This window comes from Aythya fuligula, chromosome 1 (genome assembly GCF_009819795.1).
Source record: "Aythya fuligula isolate bAytFul2 chromosome 1, bAytFul2.pri, whole genome shotgun sequence".
Classification (NCBI taxonomy): domain Eukaryota; kingdom Metazoa; phylum Chordata; class Aves; order Anseriformes; family Anatidae; genus Aythya; species Aythya fuligula.
The window spans coordinates 44480543-44505600 of NC_045559.1; the positions used below are offsets into that span (position 1 = coordinate 44480543).

Here is a 25058-nt window from a genome sequence, read left to right on the forward strand (position 1 = left end):
CTCTCCTCCGCGCCTCCGCCCCGGGGCGCCTCCGAGAGGGGGCGGGCGCCGCGGGGCGGCCCCGGGAGGCGACGGCCCCGCCGCTGCTGCCTCGGCTCAGCTCGGCCCGGCCCGGGCACGGCGGGGACCGGGACCCGTCCGCCTCTCGGCCCGGCCCGTTCTCCCGGCGCCCGCCTCGCCTTCCCCGCAGCCGCTGGGGGACCCGGGCCCCGCGGCCGCGGCCCTGCACCAAATCCCAGCCAATGGCGGCGCCGCTCCCCGCCCGCGCCCCGCCGCCATTTCGCGGCGCTCACACAAAGGGCCCGGACCGGGGGCAGCTGCGCCCGCGCTCTCGGGTTGAAACCTCATCCTTTCCTAGGGAGAGTCGCCTCTTCCTACGTTTCGTTACGGGGGTGCGTTCGCGTTCTCGTGTGCCTGTGTGTCGGAGAGTTGTTTGCTTTTATTTGCCACATCTCTGTATGATGAAACACGGCACTTGTTTGCTTTTATGGGACTGTGGGGCTGGTGAAGGAACAGGTTTGTGTTTGAAGTTAATGTACCCATGGAAATATGTACATTGCTTCGAAATCTTTTAAGAACGTGTCACTCTTTGCTCACTTTCATGTTCATACTCTTTCCAAATCGATAGCTACACACTGTCGACACATAATACTGCCAAGTGTTCCCTGCTTTTTTTCTTCATGTTTGTACTTTCTGAACAGAAAGCACAGTATCTTTTCTAACTGCAGTTATGCAACTGCACTGACAGGGAAGAGTACATGATTTTAATGATTTGCATCATAATCATTTTTAGAAAAGTAAAGTGTTCACATGTTATTCAACACAGAAAATGGAGAATAAATTCTCCCTCCCTCTTTATCTTTTTCTGTCATTTTATGTCTTTTTCAGTACAGAAATGCTCTAGAAATATTGTAGAAATTTTCTCATCTTTAAATAGCTATAAGGTCTTTAGACAATAGTGACAGTCAACAGCTAATAAAAATAGAAAACTTGCAGCTATAGATGACAATGTATACAAAATATAACACATGTTTAATATTTCAGTCTGAACATCTAAAATAACTGTCATAAGTATCGATATCCTTTAAAATAGGCTTCTTAAATGTGGTTCTAAGGTATGCTGCGTCCTTTTGAAGTTATAAGGAAGGTTTATGAAATGTCACACTAAATTTTCTCTTTCAGAGCATTGTAACAAAATGTGTTGTGGAGACAAAACCAGAGATCTTAGGGCTACACTGCCCCAGACTGGTACATTGAGGTCTGGACTTCTGGACATCTGAACACTGCAGATGTTCACAAGAGAACTGCCATTACTAGACAAATGTGTTCTCAGTAGTTTTCAAACCATTTTTATGCCCACTTGTTCCTTATGAGGGGAGTTCATGGGTGGGGGGAATGGGTGTTAAATCGGAGAGTCTGAGCATCACAGAAACTGAGTGAAGCTTCTCTCCTTGCTTAGAAGTTCAGCACAGCAAACCCCCTGGCATCCTGGGTCCCTCTCTTCAGACAACACTACTTTGGACATAGGATGGAAATCTTTGTGCATCCAGAATATTGTACAGCAGGGTAAAAGGCAAAATGCAAAATCAGTAACACCCTGGTAAGGTGTACAGAATGTTGTATTGCTGCATCAGAATATTTCCCACTATTCTGACAAACCTTGAAAGATTAGATTTGTTATGACTTTAGCAGTCTAATCCTTTTTAATCTGCATTTAGCTATGCCAGACAGGTCTCTTTTATAGGTCTATAAATCAATTTGTCTGATACCAAGAAATCTAGGCTTTGAATGGCCCTTAAAGGTTCCAAAAAGAATATATATATATATATATATTGTATTATTTTTATGTATCAGGCTATGTAGCCCTAGTTCCATCCAACCAAAAAAATAACTTAATTTCTTTAAAAGTGGTTTATAACACTAATTTATTCATGAATTAATTAAAATTTTAATTTATAATGTTGCTATGTGATACTTTAATTCTAAAATCATAAATACTCCTTTTCTGAATATATAGAGTACTGCTATAAAACATAACAATTTCTCTATCATAATGCACAAATATCATCAAATCAGGAATCTTAACATCATAGAATAATTTCAGTCTGTTTAAACAACTTTATTTTCCTCTCGGGCAGTGAAGTCAACTCAGCAAGAAAGCAGCTGAATTTCTGATTCACGATGAGTTTAAAGCTTAATCTTAAATCCAGGTTTCAATTTTATTACTAGGAATATCTTCGGTTTTGAAATAAAATATTCTAATATTTATTACGATTAAAAAAAAAAAAAAAAGTCCACGTTCTTTCAATTACAAATTAAATCAGGGCTTTAATCTCATTTAACATTCTGAAATATGAACCATGATGTGAGGGCCCCACTTTTCAAACAGTACTAGCAATGAATATTATTCCAGAGCCTTTATACCTTTTTGGTTGTATTTAATTTACGCTTGTTACAAATGCAGATTATTAATGATATTTTCAGATAAACTTCTTTTTGAAGAAGAAGGGGGGGGGGGAAATTAGCCTTGCAGATATTTTATTATTTTATTTTATTTTATTTTATTTTATTTTATTTTATTTTATTTTATTTTATTTTATTTTATTTTATTTTATTTTATTTTATTTTATTTTATTTTATTTTTCCTGGAGATAACCGATAACCACGCTTTCTCTATGCACAGACCGACCCCTGGGGGCGGCTGGGGGCTGTTCCCGGCCGTCCCCCCAGGCGGCGCGCTTCCAGGCAACGGAGGACGAGCTCTGCCGTAGAACGATGGGATTGAAAGAGCTGACCGTGATTGGTTGAAGGGATTTGAATCATTAACCAATAGCAGCATGGGATTTGCCATGGACCAATTACAAAGACGTCCGTACGAGGCGAGACGTCACAGGCTTCGTTATCCAATGGAGGCGCTGATAGCTGGAGCCAGTGATTTGCATAGGGTCCCTATAAATAGGAGAGAAATCGCCTCGGCCGTCACTCCGGGCCGTGTAGGGACAGGGGAACGTTCGCAATGCCTGAGCCGGCCAAGTCTGCGCCCGCGCCCAAGAAGGGCTCCAAGAAAGCCGTCACCAAGACGCAGAAGAAGGGCGACAAGAAGCGCAAGAAGAGCCGCAAGGAGAGCTACTCGATCTACGTGTACAAGGTGCTGAAGCAGGTGCACCCCGACACGGGCATCTCGTCCAAGGCCATGGGCATCATGAACTCCTTCGTGAACGACATTTTCGAGCGCATCGCCGGCGAGGCGTCGCGCCTGGCGCACTACAACAAGCGCTCGACCATCACGTCGCGGGAGATCCAGACGGCCGTGCGGCTGCTGCTGCCCGGCGAGCTGGCCAAGCACGCCGTGTCCGAGGGCACCAAGGCGGTCACCAAGTACACCAGCTCCAAGTAGAGCGCCGCGGATCCTGTTTTTAACCCAAAGGCTCTTTTCAGAGCCACCAACTTGCTCAAGTAAAAGGGCTGTATTGCTGGTTTCTGTAGGAGGTGTGCGATTAGCTGTAGAAGTACTTAATTTCTTATGGCAGGTGTCATTAATCATGGCATTTCATTTTCAAGAGAGAAAAGTTGTGAATATAGGCAAGAATTAAGCTTCTACTAGACGTACTGAGTAACATTTGATAGGCTGAAGCAGTTGTATGCTATTGATTTGGGCAAGTTCTGATGCAGTTTTTGCTAGCTATTCAAACTCAGTTGTTGGGGACGGTAAGTACTTCTTCATCTACATTGCTGTGATAATTGTTCTAATTTCTAAGGATTTGTACTTCTAAGTGTTACTGCAATTAAGTCCTAGTTGATGCTGCAGTTTGCTTTATGTACTCTACAAATGTTCACCCATAAAAGAAAAGTCCTATTTTTTACCTGCTTCAGTCACAAACAATAGTGTGGGAAGCACATACTGAAACAGGTTTTCCAGCCGTTCCTTTTCGCTCCATATGTCACAGCGTGCCCTCCTCAGTTTCCCCTCCCCTCATTACTATCTAATGGTGTTGTGCTTAGCCCATTAGACAGGGGGAGGAATTCTTCATCACCCTCGTTTTACCACCGACACCGCCCGATCTCGCGCTGCAGCTGGCTCGCTGTAGGATAAAGTTCTCGGGGAGAGCTGGGGGCAGGCGGGGGCGCACGGGGCGAGGAGCGCTGGGGGTGGCGCACCCCCCATTGCCCGCCCCCGGTGCGACACGGCCGGGGTTCCCCCCAGGGGGCGGGGCCGCAGCTCCTCCGCGGAGGGGGGGCTCGGGGCGGGGCCGGCGGGGGGCAGGACCAGGCGGGGCCAATCCCGCCCCAGCGCGGGACTTTCGAACTCCCCCGGGCTGCCCGGGAAGGGCCGCGCCGCGCCCCGCCCGGGGGGACCCGCGGCTGCCGCGCTCCGGCTGCGCCCAGCGGGGCGGGGCGGGAGGGAGGCGGGGCCGCGGCCGCGGCGCTGCTGTCGCGGGGCTCCCGAATTAGACGTCAGGAATCGCTTCCTCTCTGAGGGAGCCCTTATCGGCCGTGCAGGTTGGAGCCGATGCGCCTCAATCCGTGCCCTGGAAAGATTTCTGCCGCTGCGACTAGCGTAGCGCTCCAGCTCTTTCTGGGAATAAGTGGGTGGCTCTTAAAAGAGCCTTTGGGTTTATTTAAATGAGTAGACTAATTTCTTCTCAGTCGTTTTACTTCTTTTTGGGCGCTGCCTTCTTGGCTTTGGCCGCCTTAGGCTTAGCTGCCTTGGGTTTGGCAGCTTTGGGCTTCACCGCCTTTGCCTTGGCCGGGCTCTTTGCTGCCTTTTTGGGGCGGCCAGCCTTGGCAGCCTTCTTGGGGCTCTTGGCTGCCTTCTTGGTGGCAGCAGCCGCCGGCTTCTTGGCTTTCTTGGGGCTTTTCTTGACTGCCGCCGCCTTCTTGGGCTTTTTGGCAGCGCTGGCGGGCTTCTTGGCCGCCGGCTTCTTGGGCTTGGCCGCTGGCTTCTTTTTAGTTGCCTTCTCTTTCGTCTCGCCTGGTTTCTTGTTCAGTTTGAAAGACCCGGAGGCGCCGGTGCCCTTGGTCTGCACCAGGGTGCCCTTGCCGACGAGGCTCTTGAGCCCCAGCTTGATGCGGCTGTTATTCTTCTCCACGTCGTAGCCGCCGGCGGCCAGCGCCTTCTTGAGCGCGGCGAGGGAGAGCCCCTTGCGCTCCTTGGAGGCGGCCACGGCCTTGGTGATCAGCTCGGTGACGCTGGGGCCCGCGGGCTTGCGCGCCTTGGAGCCGCCCGCCGCCTTCTTCGGCTTCTTGGCGGCCGCTTTCGCCCCGGGAGCGGAGACAGCGGGAGCGGCAACAGGCGCGGTCTCCGACATGGTGGCAGCCGTCGTCCACGAATCAGGGGAAACCACTGGGCCTGGAGCAAGTCGGTGGCCTCGTATTTATAGAGAGGAGCCGCGCGGTGATTGGTGCGTTGCAGAGCCCGCCCCGCTGCACGGCAGAAAGGTCCCTTCTCCCCGCTCATTTTGTGTTTCTTAGGAGTCAAAAAAGCGTGTTTTTTCGAGAATTTCTGCCACCGAATCGCCCCAGCTCGCAGCGGCGTGGAAAAGAAAGACTGTTGTTCCCCTGGGCAAAGTTTCCCTTCGAAGAGGCAAAGGGTGAGTTAAAAAAGAGCCGATAAACCCTGAGTCCTGGACCTGGACAGACCTCGGGAGACAGAAACTTTTGTTTTTCCTTCCAAATAAAATCTACGTCGTGGGCACCTAAATTTCCAAAGTAATTAATTATTATTCTTTAAAGGGTCTTCTCTTAATCTGAACAGAAAACTAGGGATTTGAATCGATATTTTCATCGCAAATTGATTTCAAAGAGGAGGAAGTAACACAGGCTCATCTTGAGCACTGAATATGGATTAGAAATTAGCTTCTTTGTCCAAAATCCTTTACCCCTTTAAAAATAATTAAAATAAATTAAATTAGTGCATCATGCAACGAGGCGAGAAGCAGATTAAAGTCTCTTAAAGGACTTTTTCTGCCCCAGAAGGAGATGACTTTTTATAGCATTGCAGCTTGTACTGTGTTGCTCTGTGTGCACAATGCAGACATGGTTCCCTATTGCTGCTTTACAGAAATATTTATTCTTAATAAAGTACGTGGCATCAAAATTTCGAACAGCCTGTTGTTATTAACAATTATAACTGATACCCTGACAATTTATAATTCGGTATTGTTTTTATTTTGATCCAGTTTGATTGGTGAAAATCTGAGTCATCATTATCTAGGGAGACAGCGCTGCAGATGATTTTCCATTCTTCTAAACTGTAAAACTTTCTCAAGTCATTCTTTACACCTCTCCTTCCACAACAAATAGCTAAATATTACATTTTTTACTGTACAGTGACTGATTCCTACATTGGAAGTCATATTAATAACATCTAATTGATGCATCTGTTGTTCTAAAGCGAGTGGCTGCTAGCAAGAGGGGAAAGTCTTCACATGCACTTTATCAAGACCATAAAATAAACAAGTTTTGTTTCTTATTATCAGAAGATGCTTGTTTTAATTCCCCATGCTCTTTTCATTATTGTCCACAGCCCTTTGTTTTTCCAAAGACTACCCATAAGCTGTTTTTTACCTCTTGCTGCTGTTGTAACTGTCAGTGGTGCTAAAATTTAGCATCACTTTGATTCACATAATTTCTTATGTTTTCAAATGGAAAAATATTAAAATGTGTTTATTGACCCATGCCCAGTGATTTTTGTTTGTTTCAATATCTTTATTGTAATGTTCAGCGCTTTGTATGAGGCAAAATCAAAGTTGGCAACAGTCCTTTTAACCTCAAAGTGCCTCCCAATGATTTTAAATTGTTCTCATTCAGATTTCAGACAGAAAATGGACACGGTAGCTCACATAGCAATGAGAAATCTGCATTAAAAATTAATAATTCTGAATGCCTATTGTTAGGGAAAAATGACAAAGTCTCTAAATCCGTAAGTGGTTTGGAGGGGGTTAGGGACAGGCTGACAGACTTTTTTTTTTTCCTTTTTTTTTTTTCTTTTTTTTTTTTTTGACTGACATCAGTGAATTAGCTCAACCTGACGTAGGATTGAACTGAAAAAGGAGACTTGCTGGATGAAGCTTTTTTGTTGTACTAACATTCCGCTTATGTTTATCACCTGTTCTATAATAAAATGACTCCTTTGATACGGAATCATTTCTTTTTTCCTACTATATATATATGGGCAGTTAAGTTACTTTATCAAATGGAGTTTTCTACTCCGGTGTGTAGAACACATCGATACTGTGCTGCCTTTCAACAGGAAAGATTTTTTTTTTTTTTTTTTTTGCTCAGGATCTACAGCTCCTTTTACGAGGAAGTGGGTGGCTCTAAAAAGAGCCTTTGTGTTGCTTTTGAGGTGGGAACAGTCCCCGGATTTTTACTTGCTTTTAGCCTTGTGGCTGTCGGTCTTCTTGGGCAGCAGCACGGCCTGGATGTTGGGCAGCACCCCGCCCTGCGCGATGGTGACCTTGCCCAGCAGCTTGTTGAGCTCCTCGTCGTTGCGGATGGCCAGCTGCAGGTGGCGGGGGATGATGCGCGTCTTCTTGTTGTCGCGGGCCGCGTTGCCCGCCAGCTCCAGGATCTCGGCCGTCAGGTACTCCAGCACGGCCGCCAAGTACACCGGGGCGCCGGCGCCCACCCGCTCCGCGTAGTTGCCCTTGCGCAGCAGCCGGTGCACGCGGCCCACGGGGAACTGCAGCCCGGCCCGCGACGAGCGCGACTTGGCCTTGGCCCGCGCCTTCCCGCCCTGCTTCCCGCGGCCTGACATGATTCCGACACTGTCCCTGCGCCACCCAAGCTGACGTACAACACGCGTCGCTACGCCCCCCGCCCGGCCCCTTTTATAGCCTCCCCGCGCGGCCCGGCTCGCCTTTCGATTGGCTGCACCGCGCTCTCGCTCGCTCCGACCAATGGCGCTGCGGATCCAAATCCACCCAATGGGGAGCGGGCCCCGGCCCATCCCGCGCGCTGCCCCCGCCCGCCAGCGGCGCTTCCGCGGGGGCGCTCCTGGGGCGGGCCCCGATCGTGCCTCGCCCCCGCTGGCGGCGGGCCCCGGGCCCCGGCCGTGCCCCAGCCCGGGCATCCCATGACGAGGAGACCGGAGGCGTGCAGCTGCCTCCCAGGAGCAAGGGGAACCTGTGCTAAGGCCGCGGTCGCTTAGAAATGCCCCTGTGTTTACAAATGCTGCTACAGCATCATGGTCGTTGTCGTTCCTTTCTTTGTTAAGTTTTAATTTACAAACCACATTTGCAACCCCGCACTACCGATATGTGCGGAAATGAGACAGGAGCATGAAACAAAGGAAAATTCTCTGAGCACTCACCTATAACTCTAATCAAAGGGAAATATTGGGTGTAAGTCTGTTCTGCAGAGCATTAGAGGTCAGTCTGCAATGCTTTACTCAGACTGGAAAACATCTCAACTGCACACATAAACAACTTCATCAACATTCAAGATGCCTGTATTGTGATCTGCTCTCATTTATGGACAGGTTCATATACATTTTTCCTCTTTCATTGTTCTAATCACTTATGTTTTCTATTTCCAGCTATCTTTTTCTCTTTCTTCTATATATTTCTAGCAAGTGCACGCACTATCGTTGTCTAAACCAACAAAGAAGCCTGCACACTGGAATTAGCCACATCCTTCTCCTATCCCATAGTGCTTGGTAGGCTCCTCCTCCATTTTCCCCACAGCCCGAGTTCTGCTCTCTCCTTTAAATAAATTCCAGTTCTGCCTGGTTGTTGTTCCCACCTTCATTCCTTGATGCTGTTATGCTCTGACCCATCACTCTTCTTTGTAATTCATATCATAGAATCTGAGATGCATATCACAAAATTATGACGAAGTGAACAGTGTGGATACCAGACTACTCTGCTCACCCTGGATACTATCACTGTGGTATTACAGGGAAAATCAGAGACCCCACACCCACCAGGCCATCCATGATACACCTTAAAAAAATAAAAAACACACCTGTGTAATTCAATGGATGTGAATGCTTTGCCAAAGCAAATTTTATTGATCTGTCATTGCCAGAAGCTAAAGACAACGTACACGGATAAAGGGAAAAAATAATCTAGATGCTGTGAGTATTGCCAGTTTAGAAATGAAACTATTTCACAACCATTTCTGAGTGCTTTCACTGCAACTGGAGGAGAAAAGGTTGGCAGCAATCCTCAGTGCTGGATCTGACCTTCCTGCCATAAGCCTATCACTTGAGTGATTGAAGTATGAGACAGTTACAGGAGCAAATGGATTGAAGCACGAGCACCCCCGGAACCCACTGCTTTGATAAAAACAACAAAGAATTTGTCTGTTTGTGCTCTTTCCACTTAGAACTGTGCTAAAGGCAAGGGGAAAAAAAAATCCCCCATGTTAATTTAGCTGAAGACAAGCCAGAGATCAGGTCCTTCAGATGAAGTATGAACCAGTTTCTACATGCACAGTCCCAGCCATGTGTGTTTGCAGCTTATCCAAAACCACAGAACAATGCGAGAAGCCTTGTGAACAAGCACTACACAAGAGGAGGTAGGCACCACCTTGGACTCTTCCCAGAAAATAAAAATTGTTTCCTGGAGAATTTGTATAGTCAAATCCAGCTCTTCTGCCTGGACTCAGAGCCCATCCAGGAGCACCCTCCCCCTATCTCACCCCTACCTGTATTTTTTTTCCCTCCCCATGGCATTTGAGAGATCTAGCAGTTGTAGGAACCTACCTCCCTCCTTGCCCTGCCCAGGTTGAAGGCAGGGGAAAAGAAGCTTTGTTTCTGACATTATGCACACTCCTTGTGCATGAAATTTCTCTTTTGAGCCCGCTTATACATTTGGTGAATCCTTTTCCATGTCTGAAGAGGATAGTTACGGCTCAGGCAGATGTTCGCTGTTCCAACAGTAGAAAAAAGTTGGTTCACCTATGTGAGAATAAGGCAAATAGAACCCCTAAACAAAAAGGTTAAAAATAAAATAATAAATCAGATTTAAGTGAAGGAACGGAATGAATCAAATGACTCCAGCAGGCAAGTGATGTAATCACAGGCCTGCTAGGGAGATTTTCTGGATCTTGAATGACAGGGACAGAGGTCCTTACCCCAGAACAAATTCCTCTTCTCAGGCTCTTTCCTGGACTGGATGTCTGACCATATTATCAAGACCAAGGTCAGAAGTACCACAGCGATAACCCAACCCCTCCCTTCCCCAAATCATCATTCACATATTTCATTCTAAAGAATAAAAACAAAAACACAAATATTTAAAATAAACTAAACAGATTATATCCCATAAGTCTTTTCCACTAATATTTAAGATGCTGTTGACACAACTGTAATTAACTTCTGAACCAGGAAGCAATCTGTTGTAAAAAAAGATCGTTTGTATCCAGAAATCATGAAAATAAAATCAAAGTGTGAGTTTGGGTCATTAATCATTTTGTCTCCTTAAAATGGATTTAACCTCAAAACACTGAATGTCTGAGACTTATAACCAACAAAAGGTATTGTTTGAGCTACCTGGTAGTCTGGCAGCCTAAAATTATTATAAATTGTATTGAAATCTAAGAAGAATCACCAGTGTCTGGATAGATTCACCTAGAAATTGATATGTTCTTAGAGAACTCATTCGTAAGGCACTAAAGACACCCACAAGACCTTCAACAAGGACAACAAAGTTCTACCAATCTCTCTTATGGGATATGCTACTTTTAATAGTAACTCTTTGTAGTTGTTGTTTTAAAAGCAGGATAAAGACACCTACATAGTTAATCACTAATCTTGTACTCAAATTCAGTGTTCCAGACAAAATTCATTTGGGAAAGACTTATTGCCCACACAAACTTATTCCACCGGTCTTTTTTTTTTTTTTTTTTTTTTTTTTTTACAATGTCTTGTAGGTAGTTTTGTCTACAAGATCCCACAATATTTTATTCTCATTTGAAATAGACTGCAAATATTTGCTTCTTGCATGTGGTAAGGCTTATTAGAATATTGTCTGTCAGCATAAATAATGAAACAAGAGAAACATTTCAATCAAAATCAGAAAAAAAAATAAGATGGAGAATGAAAATGCCCTTAAAAAAAAGACCTGCAGCTATATAAACAGCTTCATGAACTTGGAACCAGAGATTTTACAAAAGTTAAATCATCTGTCAAGCTCTTAGACTTCTTTACTAATTTTTATTTAAAGTATTCTGTCCAGGACACATGCAGTGGGTATCTGACATTTGATATCAGGTTAGCCTTTCAAATACATAAAATAAACTTTTATAATTACTAGCATTAGACTTAACTTTTTTTTTTTTTTTTTTTTTTTACGGTGAGTCCTGATATACTCAAAAACTTCTAAACCATTTCTTATGGCCTTTGTTGGTAGATGGTAGAGGCCTAATTGTATATATTATTTATAATGTAGCTATTGCTCTTCTTTCCTGAGGTTCAGAATGCTGGTATTGTACCCCGAGGCCAGTGAAGAACCTCCTCCCCTTCCATCTGTATGCTATATTTATACATATCACAAGAAAGCCAGTATTTTGATACACTGAACATTTATTGTCTTTCACAAGACAAAATGAAGTTTCCCCTGCCGATGAAAGCCATCAAGAGGACTGTAGAGGGGACAGGGTGCAAAATTCCAGTGTACAGTATACGCAAATTACCTCCCTGACTACCCCGGAAGATGATTGATCGATCTCACTGCAACTAAAAAAACAGGACTATAAAATATTTACAGAAAAGAACAGTACAGAAAATAAAAATTGGACAACCATGTGTGTATGAAATGCTGCTAACACTTTTCTGGCTCCTTAAAAATTGGTTCCACTACCCTCACCAGCGCATTCAGGACGTGAAAGGACTCAGGCAGAGCAGAGGTGCCTCCCACTCCCAAGCCCCCCTCCCCAGAGTACCACTCCCTCCCTCTAAGGAAGGGGGAGGGCTCGAGGGAAGCAGCATCGCCTTACTGACTGTGATTTCCTTCCACCAAGTAGACATGCTAGCTCTGAGAGGAGGTGCCTAGCCACACCTCATCTGCAGCGGTCTCTATTCAGAGCACACTGGGCAAGTTGACCTGTGGGTAGGGAACTGTTCCCTGTCATGCGAGCCCTTTCGTTGCTTGCAGAAGGACCTTTCCTTTTTCCTCCGTGGTGGTCACATCTGTGTTCAGAGGGCAGGAAAGCTGACTGGGACAGGTCACAGGAGACCTTCCATTTCCTTCATGAAAGCTTCATACACATCATCCTTTGTCTGTACAGAGATAGGGGCAGACGATCCAGCCTTAGGGGCAGCTTTGGTTAATGGCAGAGCAGGCTCATCATCCTGTTTTCTCTGGGAGGCAGCCAGAGCCCCTTTATTCTCCCGGCGCACTCTCAAGGCAGTGGGCACGAAGCGAGTGATTTCTGCCTTGGGGTTAGTGATCTGTGGCTTTGCACTGATAGTAGCCGTAGCCTTCTTCTCGATGGTGGCTGCACTGGTGTCATCCGCCTTGGGGCGCTGAATCAAGCTGGGTGGGGCACTCAGCACCCCGGGATTTGGGATGGGAGCTGGGGGGAAGAGCCCAGGTGGAGCAGGTCCTAATGGAGGCACCAGAGGTGGCCGTAACATGCCTGGGCGAGGAGGAGGAATACCTGTAAGACAAAGAGAAAGCATAAGATGGCTCCAAACCTGGGAATTCTAAAACCTCTGTACAAATAAAATGCAAAGGCTCTGAAAGCCAAGGAACGTCAACCAGAGTAGTGCTCTCTTTAGACAAGGAGGGAGGGGAAATACTTAACCATGCACCAATTGCTAGCTCCCACCAAGAAGGTAGAAGGAAGAAGAATCAGGACAAGAAAAGTGCCCCACTGACTTTGAAAACTACAGGATCCCATGTATTGCTCTTTCAAATTTTAAAGTAACCTGAAAATTAAGTTTTTGATGATTTATCCCACTAGAACTTAAGCAGCATCACAAACCCATGGCTAGCGACAAAAACACAAACCACACCCTATCTCCAACTCAGAAACAGACGAACATAAGTTTAAACTCTGAAATTCCTTTTTTTTTTTTTTAATGACAGATATCTTGCTACCAAGCTACACACAGCAATATGGAATATATGGAATTATTTGTACCAAAAGAGATACAACCCTAAGGTGCAAACCTGGAAAAACTTACGGGTGTGCTTTTAGCCACATGTACAGGAACAAAGGGAAATTGGAGAAACATTCTTTTAGACTTTAAATAATGCCTTGCTACCAATTAGATGTACTGGCTCGGTCACCAGAGCAAAGATTATAAGCAAAGTGAGAAAATAAAGCAGGGAGAGACTTGGCTCTGAAGCAAACAGAGTACTTTACCTGGTGGGGCAGGAGGTGGCAGGCGAGGAGGGGGCCCACGTGGAGGAGGGCCTGGGGGCAGACCAGGCGGGGGGCCAGGTGGAGGGCCAGGTGGTCGCCCAGGTGGGGGGCCTGGTGGTAGAAGTCGAGGTAAAGGCCCACGCAGACCTGGTAAACCAGGAGGTCTCAGGAAAGGAGGAGCTCCTGAAAGCATACACAGAAGAGAAGAGCAACTTAGTTCATGGGTAAAAGAACAACTCCATCAGCTACCACTAACGATCCTCAACACAAGCTTGAAAGGTGTTCTAATACCAACCAGCTGTCAGATTAAATAGACCTGAAAGTCTCAAAAAAAAAAAAAAAAAAAAAAAAGGCAGGAGGTGTAGAGTGAAAGTTTCTTGGTTATAGTCAAATATAAGCATCCATCTTCTCTAACCTGGAGAAAGACTCTTCTCTATGCATTGAAGTAATAGTTGGGAACAGCTACTCAGTTAGGGTTATCTGAATTTAAAGAGCTAGAAATGAAAAGTTTTCAGTCAAGCATTTGACTGTGCTTCTGACCTGAAAAGTTGAATAGAGCAAAATTACTGACTAAGTAGCTGTTTTGACGTTTAAGGTTCCCCCTCTAGGAGATAACAGAAATCAAACTGTGGGAGAGACATTGGGAAGAAAACAATACGTTGACCATAGAAGACACCACACAGGCCTCAGCAATTACCACACTGGGCTTCTCTACTTCATGTGCAACATGCTCTGCTTTAAACCTCCCAAACTGATTCAATGTCTGTACAACTGACAGCCTGCAGCCTTCAGAGCAGATCAAATATTCACCTGGCGGAGGGCCAGGAGGAAGGCCAGTGGGTGGTCCTGGGGGCCTCAGTGGAGGGGCTGGAGGCGGTCCTAGCGGAGGTGGCCCAGGCATAGGAGGTGCCTGTATCTGGTTCGCAGCAACAGACTGGGAGGACTGTTGCTGCTGCTGCGTTGAGGTTGCAGCGGAAGACCCAGTCTCTGCAAGAGCTTCCTCACTGTGTTGCTGCTGCTGTTGTTGTGATGTCTCCTCAGACTCTGAGTCGTCTTCCTCCTCCTCCTCCTCTTCTGAATATTCCTCCACTTCTCTCCCTTCTTCTGGAATTTCCTGACCTGGAAACGAGATGTATTTACAAAAGCTGAAGCTTCTGCTAACAAACTTGAACTGCAGCTATTTGATAAGTCTGTGGGAGTCTGGAGCAGGGCAGGGAGGGCAGAAGGAACATGGAATTATTTCCTATGATCAGAATAGTTCAAAAAGGAAAGAGGGTGGAGAGAGAAAAATCTGTTCTATTTTAATTTTAAAACGTTTATTTAGCCCCCTAAACAGACATAACTCCCACTTGCAAGAAACTGCAACCCTCCTAAAAGATACTGCTTTTCTTCTTCTAGAAAGACACCTCAATCTCAATTCCACGGGTTAATTTCTTTCCGCAAAATTATATTCTAGATAGTCTTAACCCCTGTAGATTACAAGCTGAACACAATATCACCTTTTTTCATTAAGAGCTTCATATTTCATTTGGCCAATTGATTAAAAATTAAGCAAAGATTTAGAAAAGAAAGGAAAATCCCAGTACGTATATAAAAAGTTGCTATTTTAACTTCAACTCAATGTGAAAAACATACATTACTAAACTAAAAATAATAATCTTAAAAAAAACACTAATCACAGCTTCACAGCTGACAATCTTAGAAGATCTTACATCATGACAGTAATTCATTTACACCTGTAAAATAGGAATTGCGTAAAGCAAGCTCACAAGAGAAACCTTAACCAGAAATGTAACAGTATAGCTCCACTTTATCTATACCACCCACCTGCCATACGTAACATCATGGCCTGGAGTGGAGTCAGTTCTTTCATGTTCTTTTTCTTTTTCCGTGACTTCCCAGGCATGTCCGCAAACCGTACACTATGACCTGGGGAAAGCAAAGCACAGACAAAAACCAGGGTGAAAATCTGGGGGGAGAGAAAACAAAAATACATACACAAATATATTTCAGACATATGGAAGTCTTTTACCAGGTATGGATAATATATCACGCTAATGTAACAATGCTCCCACATAAGAGTTAGGCGTAGTCTTCCTAGCCTTAAGTTTTTCTAACCTAATATTCTCTAACAATTGTGATCCTTAAAAAAAAAAAAAAGAAAAATTATCCAGAAGCACTAGTAGTACAAAACGTGGTTATCTCAAAGTAACATTTAAGTCACTGAACAGCAATTATATTTATATTAAGGTTTTTTTTTTTTTTTTTTTTTTTAATTTTTGTATTTTTTCCCCAATACTTCAGGTGATAAAACAGCTTACACCCTCACTAGGCTAACTCAACTGCTAATAAACAGCTAAATCTGAGATGTACATTGCACATCTTCTCCACTTCACTTCTAGATAGTTTCCTTCTGATCCATTTTATCAGGAAGATTCTTCAGCTGGAATTTAAGTCAGTTAGAACAGAGTTAATCGGATAAGCCAACTACTTCCCCCCCACCCCATTGTAAGGAAAACAGAGAAACTCTGTTAAGTAAATATTCTTTTCCGAAAACTCAAAGCCCAACCTCAAACTTCCCATCATACCTGATTTCTTTTCTTCTCCACCTTCTCTCTCCTTGTCATTATCACGATGCAGGAAGTCCTCACCTTCACTGTCTGCATCTGACCTATCGCTGTCACTGTCATCACTGCTCTCATCATGCTTGTCTTGATCCATATCCTCAGGATAGCCTTCATCCTCGCTGGTACTAGACATATCATCATCGTGCCCTCGCTGTCCTGCAGGAAGCAAAGTATTAGGAAATGCATAAACTCCAAATATACTGGTGGGAAAGACAGAATATTTATGTCCACAGTTCGGAAAATTTTCCTGGCAACCAAGTGAATATATTGTCAATCCTTCACTATTTAGCACACTCTAAAAGAGTATTTTAGAGAGTCTATTTTAAGATTCCTTATTAATAGCTGATTAATTTGCACAGTGAACAAGTAAAGGCAATTCTTATCTAGAAGTCATTAGTACATTTGTATCCAACAATTTCCCCCCCTTTGAAATAATTCAACCCTTTCTGGCATGCAATAGGCCTAATCTACCCATTCACAGTTTTCTATGGCAGATACAGCAGTTGTATGAAAAAGGAGAAACTACGTTCTCCTAGCCAAAGTATTCCCTCACTACTTTTTTTGAGGGGTTTTTGTTTGGTTTGTCAGGTTTCATTTTTAGAAAAAGGAAGAGTTCTCTGAGGATATATGTACTATCTCTTTTTTTTAAAAAAAAACAAAAAACAAAAAAAAACACGTTTCAGCCTTGTTAAGACTACATGGGAAAATAATCTATGCAACGTAATGGAGAAGTTGTAATTACAAGTCACAGCATTTAAAAATACAGCTAATTTTGTTAAATCGTAGATATTATGAAATATACCAAAATATCTCAGAATTGCAAATCACAACATTCTTCAAGTAGTATAAACATCCACATTGCCCAGAGTACACCTTTTAAGAGAGAGATGGGAGAGTCCTTACCTGTTTCAGAACCGTAAGAAATCTCTTCTTCTCGCCTTCGAGGAGCCATCTCTAAAGCAAAACCCACTTTACGGCCATACATCTGTAGGACTTGAGGTGGGGGTGGCCCCGGAGGAGGCCCAGGGGGCTTCCTGCCAGGAGGTAAACGTGGAATACCGAGACCAGGAGGAGGAAGCATGGAAATGGATCGAACTGGTGGTCTGGAAAGAAGACAGGAAATTAAAACCAGAAAAAACACAGACAAGTTGTTTACACAGCAGACTTCCATAAAGCAACATGACTGTTTCAAAAGTACAGTTGTGCCCCAAGGAGTTTACAACCTTTTTGCTTAAAATCAGACAAAAAGAGAAAGTTTCTTAGAAGGCAACCAAAGATGACAAAGCAAGTATTGAATCCAACCACAGAAATACAATGAACTAACCAACACATTGAGAATGAAATAGTATTAGAATGAGAACCAGATACACAAGTAAACTACGAGCTTAAACTGAATACACCAGCAAAACAGAAAAATGCCTCTTAAACTGTCACATAGGTATTTATGCTAGAACGAAGCAGCAGTTTCACTGAAAAACCGAAAGACAAGTGCCAGAAGGTACAGTATACTACTCATAAACCAATTAAAACAAAAACTGTAACAGTAGAGAAATATTAAGGTCTTTCACTAAAAAAAATAAAAAAATCACTCCCACAGAATCCCCAGTTTATGCTACTTAGTATTACCTCTGTTTCTACCCAACTCTTCCCCACTAAAACAGGAACACTTATTTTCCCTCACCCATAGGCTGATGTCTTCTTGAGGATAGAAGGTGGCTGGGCCCCAGGAAGGGGAATGTCCTGTATGAGGATGTTGGAGGGAGCATGTGGCATATCTGGTAACGGGATAGTTTCCACTTCAACATGTTGAGCATTCTGAGGGAAAAAGAAAAAAGAGGTGGGTGGGGGGAGAGAGAGAACAAGTTACTTCCACAGAAGCTACCACACAGCCTCGTTACCTTTCAGAGGTCTGCAACACAAGGGACCTGCTATCACTTGCCAAAGGTCTGTTATGAGGGCAAGCTGCCTTGCAGTAGTCAACAGTAAGTTTTCAATACAAAAACCACACAAGAGGTGCAGGCATGAAAAGCTTCAGTCTTTCAGGCAAACCCCAGTCAAATCTCCATCCCCCTTTAGACCTTCTGTCCTCAAAGCAAAGCGGCTGCAGACAAGTATGCCCACATCTGTGAAGTATCTTGAAGGCACAAATCACAGGCACTGCATGTTCTAAGAAAAGAAAACTTTAGATACTTGCAGTTGTGCAACATTATGTTCTACAATACAGCTGGAAAGAATTTAAAAGAAAGTTCTTTAAGCAAATGCCAAAAGATACTCACTATTTCCAGCACCAGGTTTAACAGAAATTCACAGAAGTATCAACTGCACACTCACAAACTCTCTTCTTGATACAGAGAACAGATTCTGATACTGATTTGCAACCTAAGTTTCCCTTTTCCCTGTAATTTATTGTTAAATGAAATCAATACATGAGAAACAAATACAGACTTGACATCCCTCATGCTGTCTTCACTGAAATGCTAGAACTGTAGATACAGCCCATTAAACACAAGTGCTTAATATGGCCCACATAAGGTATATATACAATGGTCTCTTATGAAGATCCCACATTTTTTAACTGTTGCACGTAAGAGCGGACACTGAAGTATACACTACCACAGTTACAAACCTGAAGTATCACAAGTATTACCTTGACAGCATCAAAATACTGGCTGAGTTGTGATCTTTTCTGCTCATACTCCACTTCCAATTTGCGCAGTTCTTTATAGATGTCAGGATTCTCCTTCTCATAAAGCCGCAAGATACGCTCAAAAGTCTCACGGAGCTTTTTGCGTTTATCCTTTAGCACTTTTTCATTAAGCTGTGGCTGCTGTACTGGGTTAAATTCTAACCCAAGACAGCAAAAACAAACCAGAAATTCCTACAGTTACTCTACCCTGCAACTGTAACTAATGAAACAACTTCAAAGTAAAACATCTCCAGTTCCTATTTTCATGAGTTCCTCAGTCTTGAGACTCTAAGTCACTCCCATATCCTTTACTCAGTGCTTATGTCAGCTATCTTCCCAAAAAGACAAAAACACACTTTGAAGAAATCTACTTAAAACCATAATCAATTCCTGATTATTCATAGAATTTCCCACTCTAAAGCGGGAAAAAACAAGATTGTTCTATTTTAGTCTCCCAGTCAACCCTTGAACTATGTTTTGTGTTTATATAAACCACTGCCTAAGTCCAACACCTGGTACCTCTCACTCACCCATTTCATCCAATTTTTCCATGTCCCGGATGATCTGCTTTGGATCTTTCATCTTCAGTACAGCTGCTCGTACCATCATTCGTTGCTTTTTGTTCTAAGACAATCAAAGATCAAGGAAATCACAACAGTGTCACAGGAAAAAAGAGACAATCTTTGTACCAGTTACTCTCTCAATATTCCCAGTCTGCAAAAAAGGCACCTCAAAATGCTTTGCAAATACTAACCACAGCACAAGTCAGCAGCAAAGATATTTAAAAAAACATGAGTTTTAATTCCACTACCTCACTACTTATAAATGCTTCTATAATCCAATTAAGACACATAATAAATCGTGCTAACAACTAAAAAAGTTTGTGTTGTTTTTGTGATTTTTTTTTCTTGTTGTTTTTTGTTTTTAAATTCCTAAGTATTTACAACAATGCTGTGGAAAGCTGTAATCACCAAAAGTTCAAAAACATAGCAGATGACATGATATGGCTGCTCAAACCCAGACGTCTGTGTTTTCTTAAACCACTTACTCGGACAGTATTTTCCAAACTAAATCTTACAAAATCAATCGACACGTAGCTGGTCTGTTCATCTGCCATGTGTCGTTACAATCACAAACACAATGAATAGCACAGGGAATGCCAAGTAAATGTTTCTGGTCTCTTTACCTTCTTTAGTTCTCTCTTCCGGGCTTCCTTCCCTAGAGAGGGTGGAAGAAAAAAAAAAAAGGAAAAGAAAATAACTTGAGACAATCAAATCCATGAACAACTTTACCTTCAACAAGACTAGTGCTTTTTTCTAAGAGTTCATTCATTTTACAAAAAAATGCAACTTTTAAGGTCATATTCCCATTGATAGAAAAATACAGTGTGAAATACATTCCTCTTTCATATATGAAATGGATTTCAAGTCTAGAAATAGATGCCTATGTTATGTGTGTTATACAGAAGGAGAAGGAAATACAGCATTTCTCCACACGTCCAGAAGCTGGGGTGTTTTACACAGAAAAGAATAAAAGACAACACAAGTCGTAGCAATTCATGCAAGCATGAAAGGATTGCCACTGAAATGTAGTGCCAAGGAGCAATGATGCATTTTAAAAATAAGTAGGTTTGGTATACCCATCTGAAATGAAGCATTCACAGTGGAAGTCTGGGTTTTCTGTATCTGTTTAGCACTGATGCCGTTTGGGATGTCACAAAAAGGTAAGACAGAGTTGGACAACTCCCTCAGGTAACCACAGCATTTGCTAAATTTGACACGTTCCTCAGGTTCTAGCCTCAGACAAACTTCACCCTAAGAAGCAGCTTAGCCAACAATTAAGTAGAGACCTCAGAGCACTGCTAACTGCAGTCAAAAGTAAAATACTGCAGAGCAGCCACAGCACACAAGCAAGCAGCCTTCTCAGGAAGTTCTTACACCAGACAAAACTGAGCTTTTTATCTGTTTCCAGAGACACAGATTTACTCCTTATCACCCCCATTCCCTTCTGCTTAGATTTTATGCATACTTACGGGCCTGATCTGTGGGATTCATGAACTTCCCACTCTTGGTGGATGACGTGGATCTCCGCCCCATTTTGACTGTTTTTCTTCTGTCTCAAAATGAAAAAGATCTGGAAACGATAACCTCAGTTTCAGGTACTGCACACAAGCAGTATGAGTACACTTACTCCTCCTCCCTGTATCAGCAGTAGGTTGATAAAAAAAAAAAAAGAGAAAACACTCAGATACTGTGAGATCTTCAAATCCTACAGAAGTTCAGACATTCCCATCAAAACCATCCTATTTTAACTAAGTGCCACTTCTTAACTATGTACTTACAACCACTTAACCAAGTACCTACTTTAAACTAGTCAGTTTGGCATTTGCTCCAGACTTGAATTTAGAACCTTCTTGCTTATGGTATGGAAGGGGGCAGGGGAGCACATTCTGCATATCAGAGTTATTCTAGCTTTTCATTTACTCCCATAAGAGCTCTCCATTTCAAGCATTTGTTTCCCACAAATTCCCTTCTTCCCTCAGGCTTCTAAGCTGCTCTTGATCTCTCCCCAGCAACCACCATATCCATCAGAGTGCTCTGCACACATTCCTGCCTTTTTCTGCTCCTCACAGACCACTGCCACGCCCCTGCCCCTATGCTACCTCCATCAGCACTGTTTCAAGCTGCATTACAATGACCAAAGAAAGAAGTTTATTCTGAGGAGAGTTATTTCCTTTCTTTAGATGTTTTAGAAGACCTTTAGAAGTTCTTTAACTTACAGACAACTTCAGTAGCAGTTAAACTACAGCCAGGCACATTGCCTTTCTCACAGCTTTAATTTGTACCTTTTGGTACAAAATTCTCACAGCTTTAATTCGTACCTTTTGGTACCCCTTGCAACCCACCACTTTAGAGAAAAAGCAACCAAACACACCCAGATTCCACGCCAAAATCTGAAACAACCTCTAAGATCCAGGAGCTGATGGGATGCAGGTTTTGTCGCCATCCTGTGTGCAAACCAGCAGCATCCAAACAAAGACTTTGTAAGCACAATCTACAGTTCCCTACAGCCTCACCCAAGTCACCAAACACATCTTTCTTTCCTAAATGCAGGAGATGCCACCTACAAATTGCTGAAGTATCTACCCTCTTAAAAATAAATAAATAAGCTGAAGCGTCATTTAGCACATTAACACCTCATGGAAAGGCTTCTTAGCAAGCTCCTGGAAGCGACCACATTCAATGTTTGTCCACTAAAAAACTACAGAGCTCTGCTCATGCCTCACATCACCAAATTATTCTCATAGCTGGCCTGCTGGCATCTAAAGCACCCCATGGTTTGGGAACACCAGTAGCGTACCTCCTGCTCCTCAGACTACGTGTATTTTATAATAATTTCGCGATTTTACAGATGCTACTATTTCCTTCCATAGGAACCAGAGCCAGGATTCCCATTTGCACCCCACGCTCCCCAGACACCTCACATTTCAAGAGGAACGACAAAGCTCCTCAAACCTCCATCCCAAACCCTTATCGGGCACAAAGCAAAGAGCTTCGAAACAAAAAGGACGGGAGGGGACAGGAAGCAACCAGGGAGCCCCATCTACCGTTTCGCGGCCGCTGGGGAGCGAGGCAGAAGCCTCCCATGAGGCGCACGAAGGCCTCTCCTCCTCCCCCGAGGGAAAGCAGCGCAAGAAACCCGCTCCCTACCGCTCCCGCTCCCTCCCAGCCCGTTCCCGTCCCCGTCCCGCTCCTCTCACCCCGGGCCGGGCCCGGCTCCCCCCCGGTGCGGCCCCTACACCCGCAGCGCTGCCCGCCGCCGCCGCGGCCCCGCCGCCATCTTGCACCGGGACGGAGCGGGGCGCCGCCGTAAAGCACGGCTGTCGCAACGCGCTCCGCTAATGGGGACGGCAGCGCGCCCGCCGCGACTCTATGGTACCGCGACTCTATGGTTGGGCTGGGCGGAGCAGGGCCGGGGCTGGCGGCCGTTAGGGGCGGCCGTTGGGGGGGGGGGGGGTTCCCTGCTCTGCCTCAGTGCCCGCAGCGCATCTCCTGGCAGAAGTCCCCTGTCAGAGCCCCCGTGAATTCCCAGAATAAAGATACGTGGAGGATGCCCTTGTGCCGTTCTGTAATAGGGAGGGGGCGAACTTGGAGCTTTATGAAGAATCGTTGCAGGCAAAACACGAGGCTGTGAACTGCAGCACGGTGACACCAACAGCAGCCGCAAGCCACACGGCACCCAAGTTACCAGACGGTCACACCGGGAGCATTTCCAGGGCCAGGGTCCTGAGAGCTCTCAGCACCTCAGACTCACCGTGTGTGCTCACCGTGCGTGCAGGCAGCAGAGCCCCTTGTGCCTCTTTGGGCTGCTCTTTTATGTTTGTCCTGCTACTGGGAGGAATTTGTTGCAGTACAGATTTTCACAGAATCACAGAATCACAGAATTTCTAGGTTGGAAGAGACCTCAAGATCATCGAGTCCAACCTCTGACCTAACGCTAACAGTCCCCACTAAACCATATCCCTAAGCTCTACATCTAAACGTCTTTTAAAGACTTCCAGGGATGGTGACTCCACCACTTCCCTGGGCAGCCTGTTCCAGTGCCTCACAACCCTTTCGGTAAAGAAGTTCTTCCTAAAATCCAACCTAAAACTCCCCTGGCGCAACTTAAGCCCATTCCCCCTCGTCCTGTCACCAGGCACGTGGGAGAACAGACCAACCCCCACCTCGCTACAGCCTCCTTTAAGGTATCTGTAAAGAGCGATAAGGTCACCCCTGAGCCTCCTCTTCTCCAGCCTGAACAAGCCCAGCTCCCTCAGCCGCTCCTCGTAGGACTTGTTCTCCAGTCCCCTCACCAGCTTCGTCGCCCTTCTCTGGACCTGCTCAAGCACCTCCATGTCCTTCTTGTAGCGAGGGGCCCAAAACTGAACACAGTACTCGAGGTGCGGCCTCACCAGAGCCGAGTACAGGGGGACGGTCACCTCCCTAGCCCTGCTGGTCACACTGTTTCTTATGCAAGCCAGGATGCTGTTGGCCTTCTTGGCCACCTGAGCGCACTGCTGGCTCATATTCAGCCGACTATCCACCATCACTCCCAGGTCCTTCTCTGCCTGGCAGCTCTCCAACCATTCCTCTCCCAGCGTGTAGCTCTGCTTGGGGTTATTGCACCCCAGGTGGAGGACCCGGCACTTGGCCTTGTTGAACTTCATGCAGTTGCCCTCAGCCCATCGGTGCAGCCTATCCAGATCCTCCTGCAGAGCCTTCCTACCCTCGAGCAGATCGACACACGCACCTAACTTGGTGTCATCTGCAAACTTACTGAGGGTTCACTCAATGCCCTCGTCCAGATCATCAATGAAGATATTAAAGAGGACCGGCCCCAGCACCGAGCCCTGGGGGACGCCACTAGTGACTGGCCTCCAACTGGATTTGACTCCATTCACCACGACTCTTTGGGCCCGGCTATCCAGCCAGTTTCTAACCCAACAAAGCGTGCGCCAGTCCAAGCCAAGAGCAGCCAGTTTCTTGAGGAGAATGCTGTGGGAGACGGTGTCAAAAGCCTTGCTGAAGTCAAGGTAGACCACATCCACAGCCTTTCCCTCATCCACCCAGCGCATCACTTTGTCATAGAAGGAGATCAGGTTCGTCAGGCATGACCTGCCTTTCATAAACCCATGCTGACTGGGCCTGATCGCCTGCTTGCCCTGCAAGTGCTGTGTGATGACTCTCAAGAGGATCTGCTCCATGAGCTTCCCTGGTACTGAGGTCAAACTGACAGGCCTGTAGTTTCCCGGGTCAGTCCTCTGGCCCTTCTTGTAGATGGGCGTCACGTTTGCTAGCCGCCAGTCAACTGGGACCTCCCCCGGTAGCCAGGACTGCTGATAAATGATGGACAGTGGCTTGGCCAGCTCCTCTGCCAGTTCTCTCAGTACCCTTGGGTGGATCCCATCCGGCCCCATCGACTTGTGCACATCCAAGTGCCGTACCAGGTCACCAACCATTTCTTCGTGGATAGTGAGGGCCACATCCTGCTCCCCATCCCCTTCCACCAGTTCAGGGTACTGGGTATCCAGAGAACAACCGGTATTGCCGCTAAAGACTGAGGTAAAGAAGGCATTGAGCACCTCCGCCTTTTCCTCAGCTCTTGTTTATAACAATCTCCCTACATAGGTTTGGGACCAACTTAGACTCATTTTGCCTGTTTTACAGTTTCTTTTCATCGTTGGAGTTGTTCTTATCTAGAATATGCACAAAGTACAGTTTTAATTCTAATCTTTGTTCAAAACAACATGATGCATGCTGCGCTGAGTTCAAGAACAAAGTAAAAAGAAAAACAGAACTGTCAGTAAGACAAGCTAATCCCATGATTTTCTTATTGCTGGAGCTGGGGGAAAGAGTTTGGGAAGGTCTTAAGGAGATCAGTGTTTT

General features: G+C 45.0%; 4 protein-coding genes across 5 annotated transcripts; 1 reads left to right on the forward strand and 3 right to left on the reverse strand.

The window, feature by feature from the left end:
* Positions 1-3016: 3016 nt before the first annotated feature.
* On the forward strand, positions 3017-3440 carry LOC116502361 (histone H2B 1/2/3/4/6). Its single transcript, XM_032208248.1, has one exon. It carries the CDS (start codon positions 3017-3019, stop codon positions 3395-3397), a length of 381 nt encoding a protein of 126 aa, XP_032064139.1. The 3' UTR covers positions 3398-3440.
* A 1174-nt stretch (positions 3441-4614) lies between these two features.
* On the reverse strand, positions 4615-5459 carry LOC116502074 (histone H1). The gene has a single exon (XM_032207797.1). The coding sequence runs from the start codon at positions 5307-5309 to the stop codon at positions 4653-4655; it is 657 nt and encodes a 218-aa protein (XP_032063688.1). The 5' UTR covers positions 5310-5459; the 3' UTR covers positions 4615-4652.
* A 1528-nt stretch (positions 5460-6987) lies between these two features.
* On the reverse strand, positions 6988-7782 carry LOC116502075 (histone H2A). The gene has a single exon (XM_032207798.1). The coding sequence runs from the start codon at positions 7757-7759 to the stop codon at positions 7370-7372; it is 390 nt and encodes a 129-aa protein (XP_032063689.1). The 5' UTR covers positions 7760-7782; the 3' UTR covers positions 6988-7369.
* Positions 7783-11512: 3730 nt separating this feature from the next.
* WBP11 (WW domain binding protein 11) lies at positions 11513-22459 on the reverse strand. 2 transcript variants are annotated; one of them, XM_032201184.1, is made up of 12 exons: positions 22391-22459; positions 20663-20763; positions 19817-19848; positions 19161-19254; positions 18592-18788; positions 17626-17759; positions 16848-17047; positions 15906-16100; positions 15145-15246; positions 14128-14436; positions 13318-13500; positions 11513-12606 (listed from the first exon to the last, which is right to left on the reverse strand). In XM_032201184.1, the coding sequence occupies exons 2-12, from the start codon at positions 20724-20726 to the stop codon at positions 12173-12175; spliced, it is 1944 nt and encodes a 647-aa protein (XP_032057075.1). In that variant the 5' UTR covers positions 20727-20763; positions 22391-22459; the 3' UTR covers positions 11513-12172. The 2 variants fall into 2 exon arrangements, with proteins under 2 accessions (XP_032057075.1, XP_032057066.1); XM_032201175.1 differs by having other exon boundaries at positions 20663-20829; positions 22391-22428.
* Positions 22460-25058: the final 2599 nt, after the last annotated feature.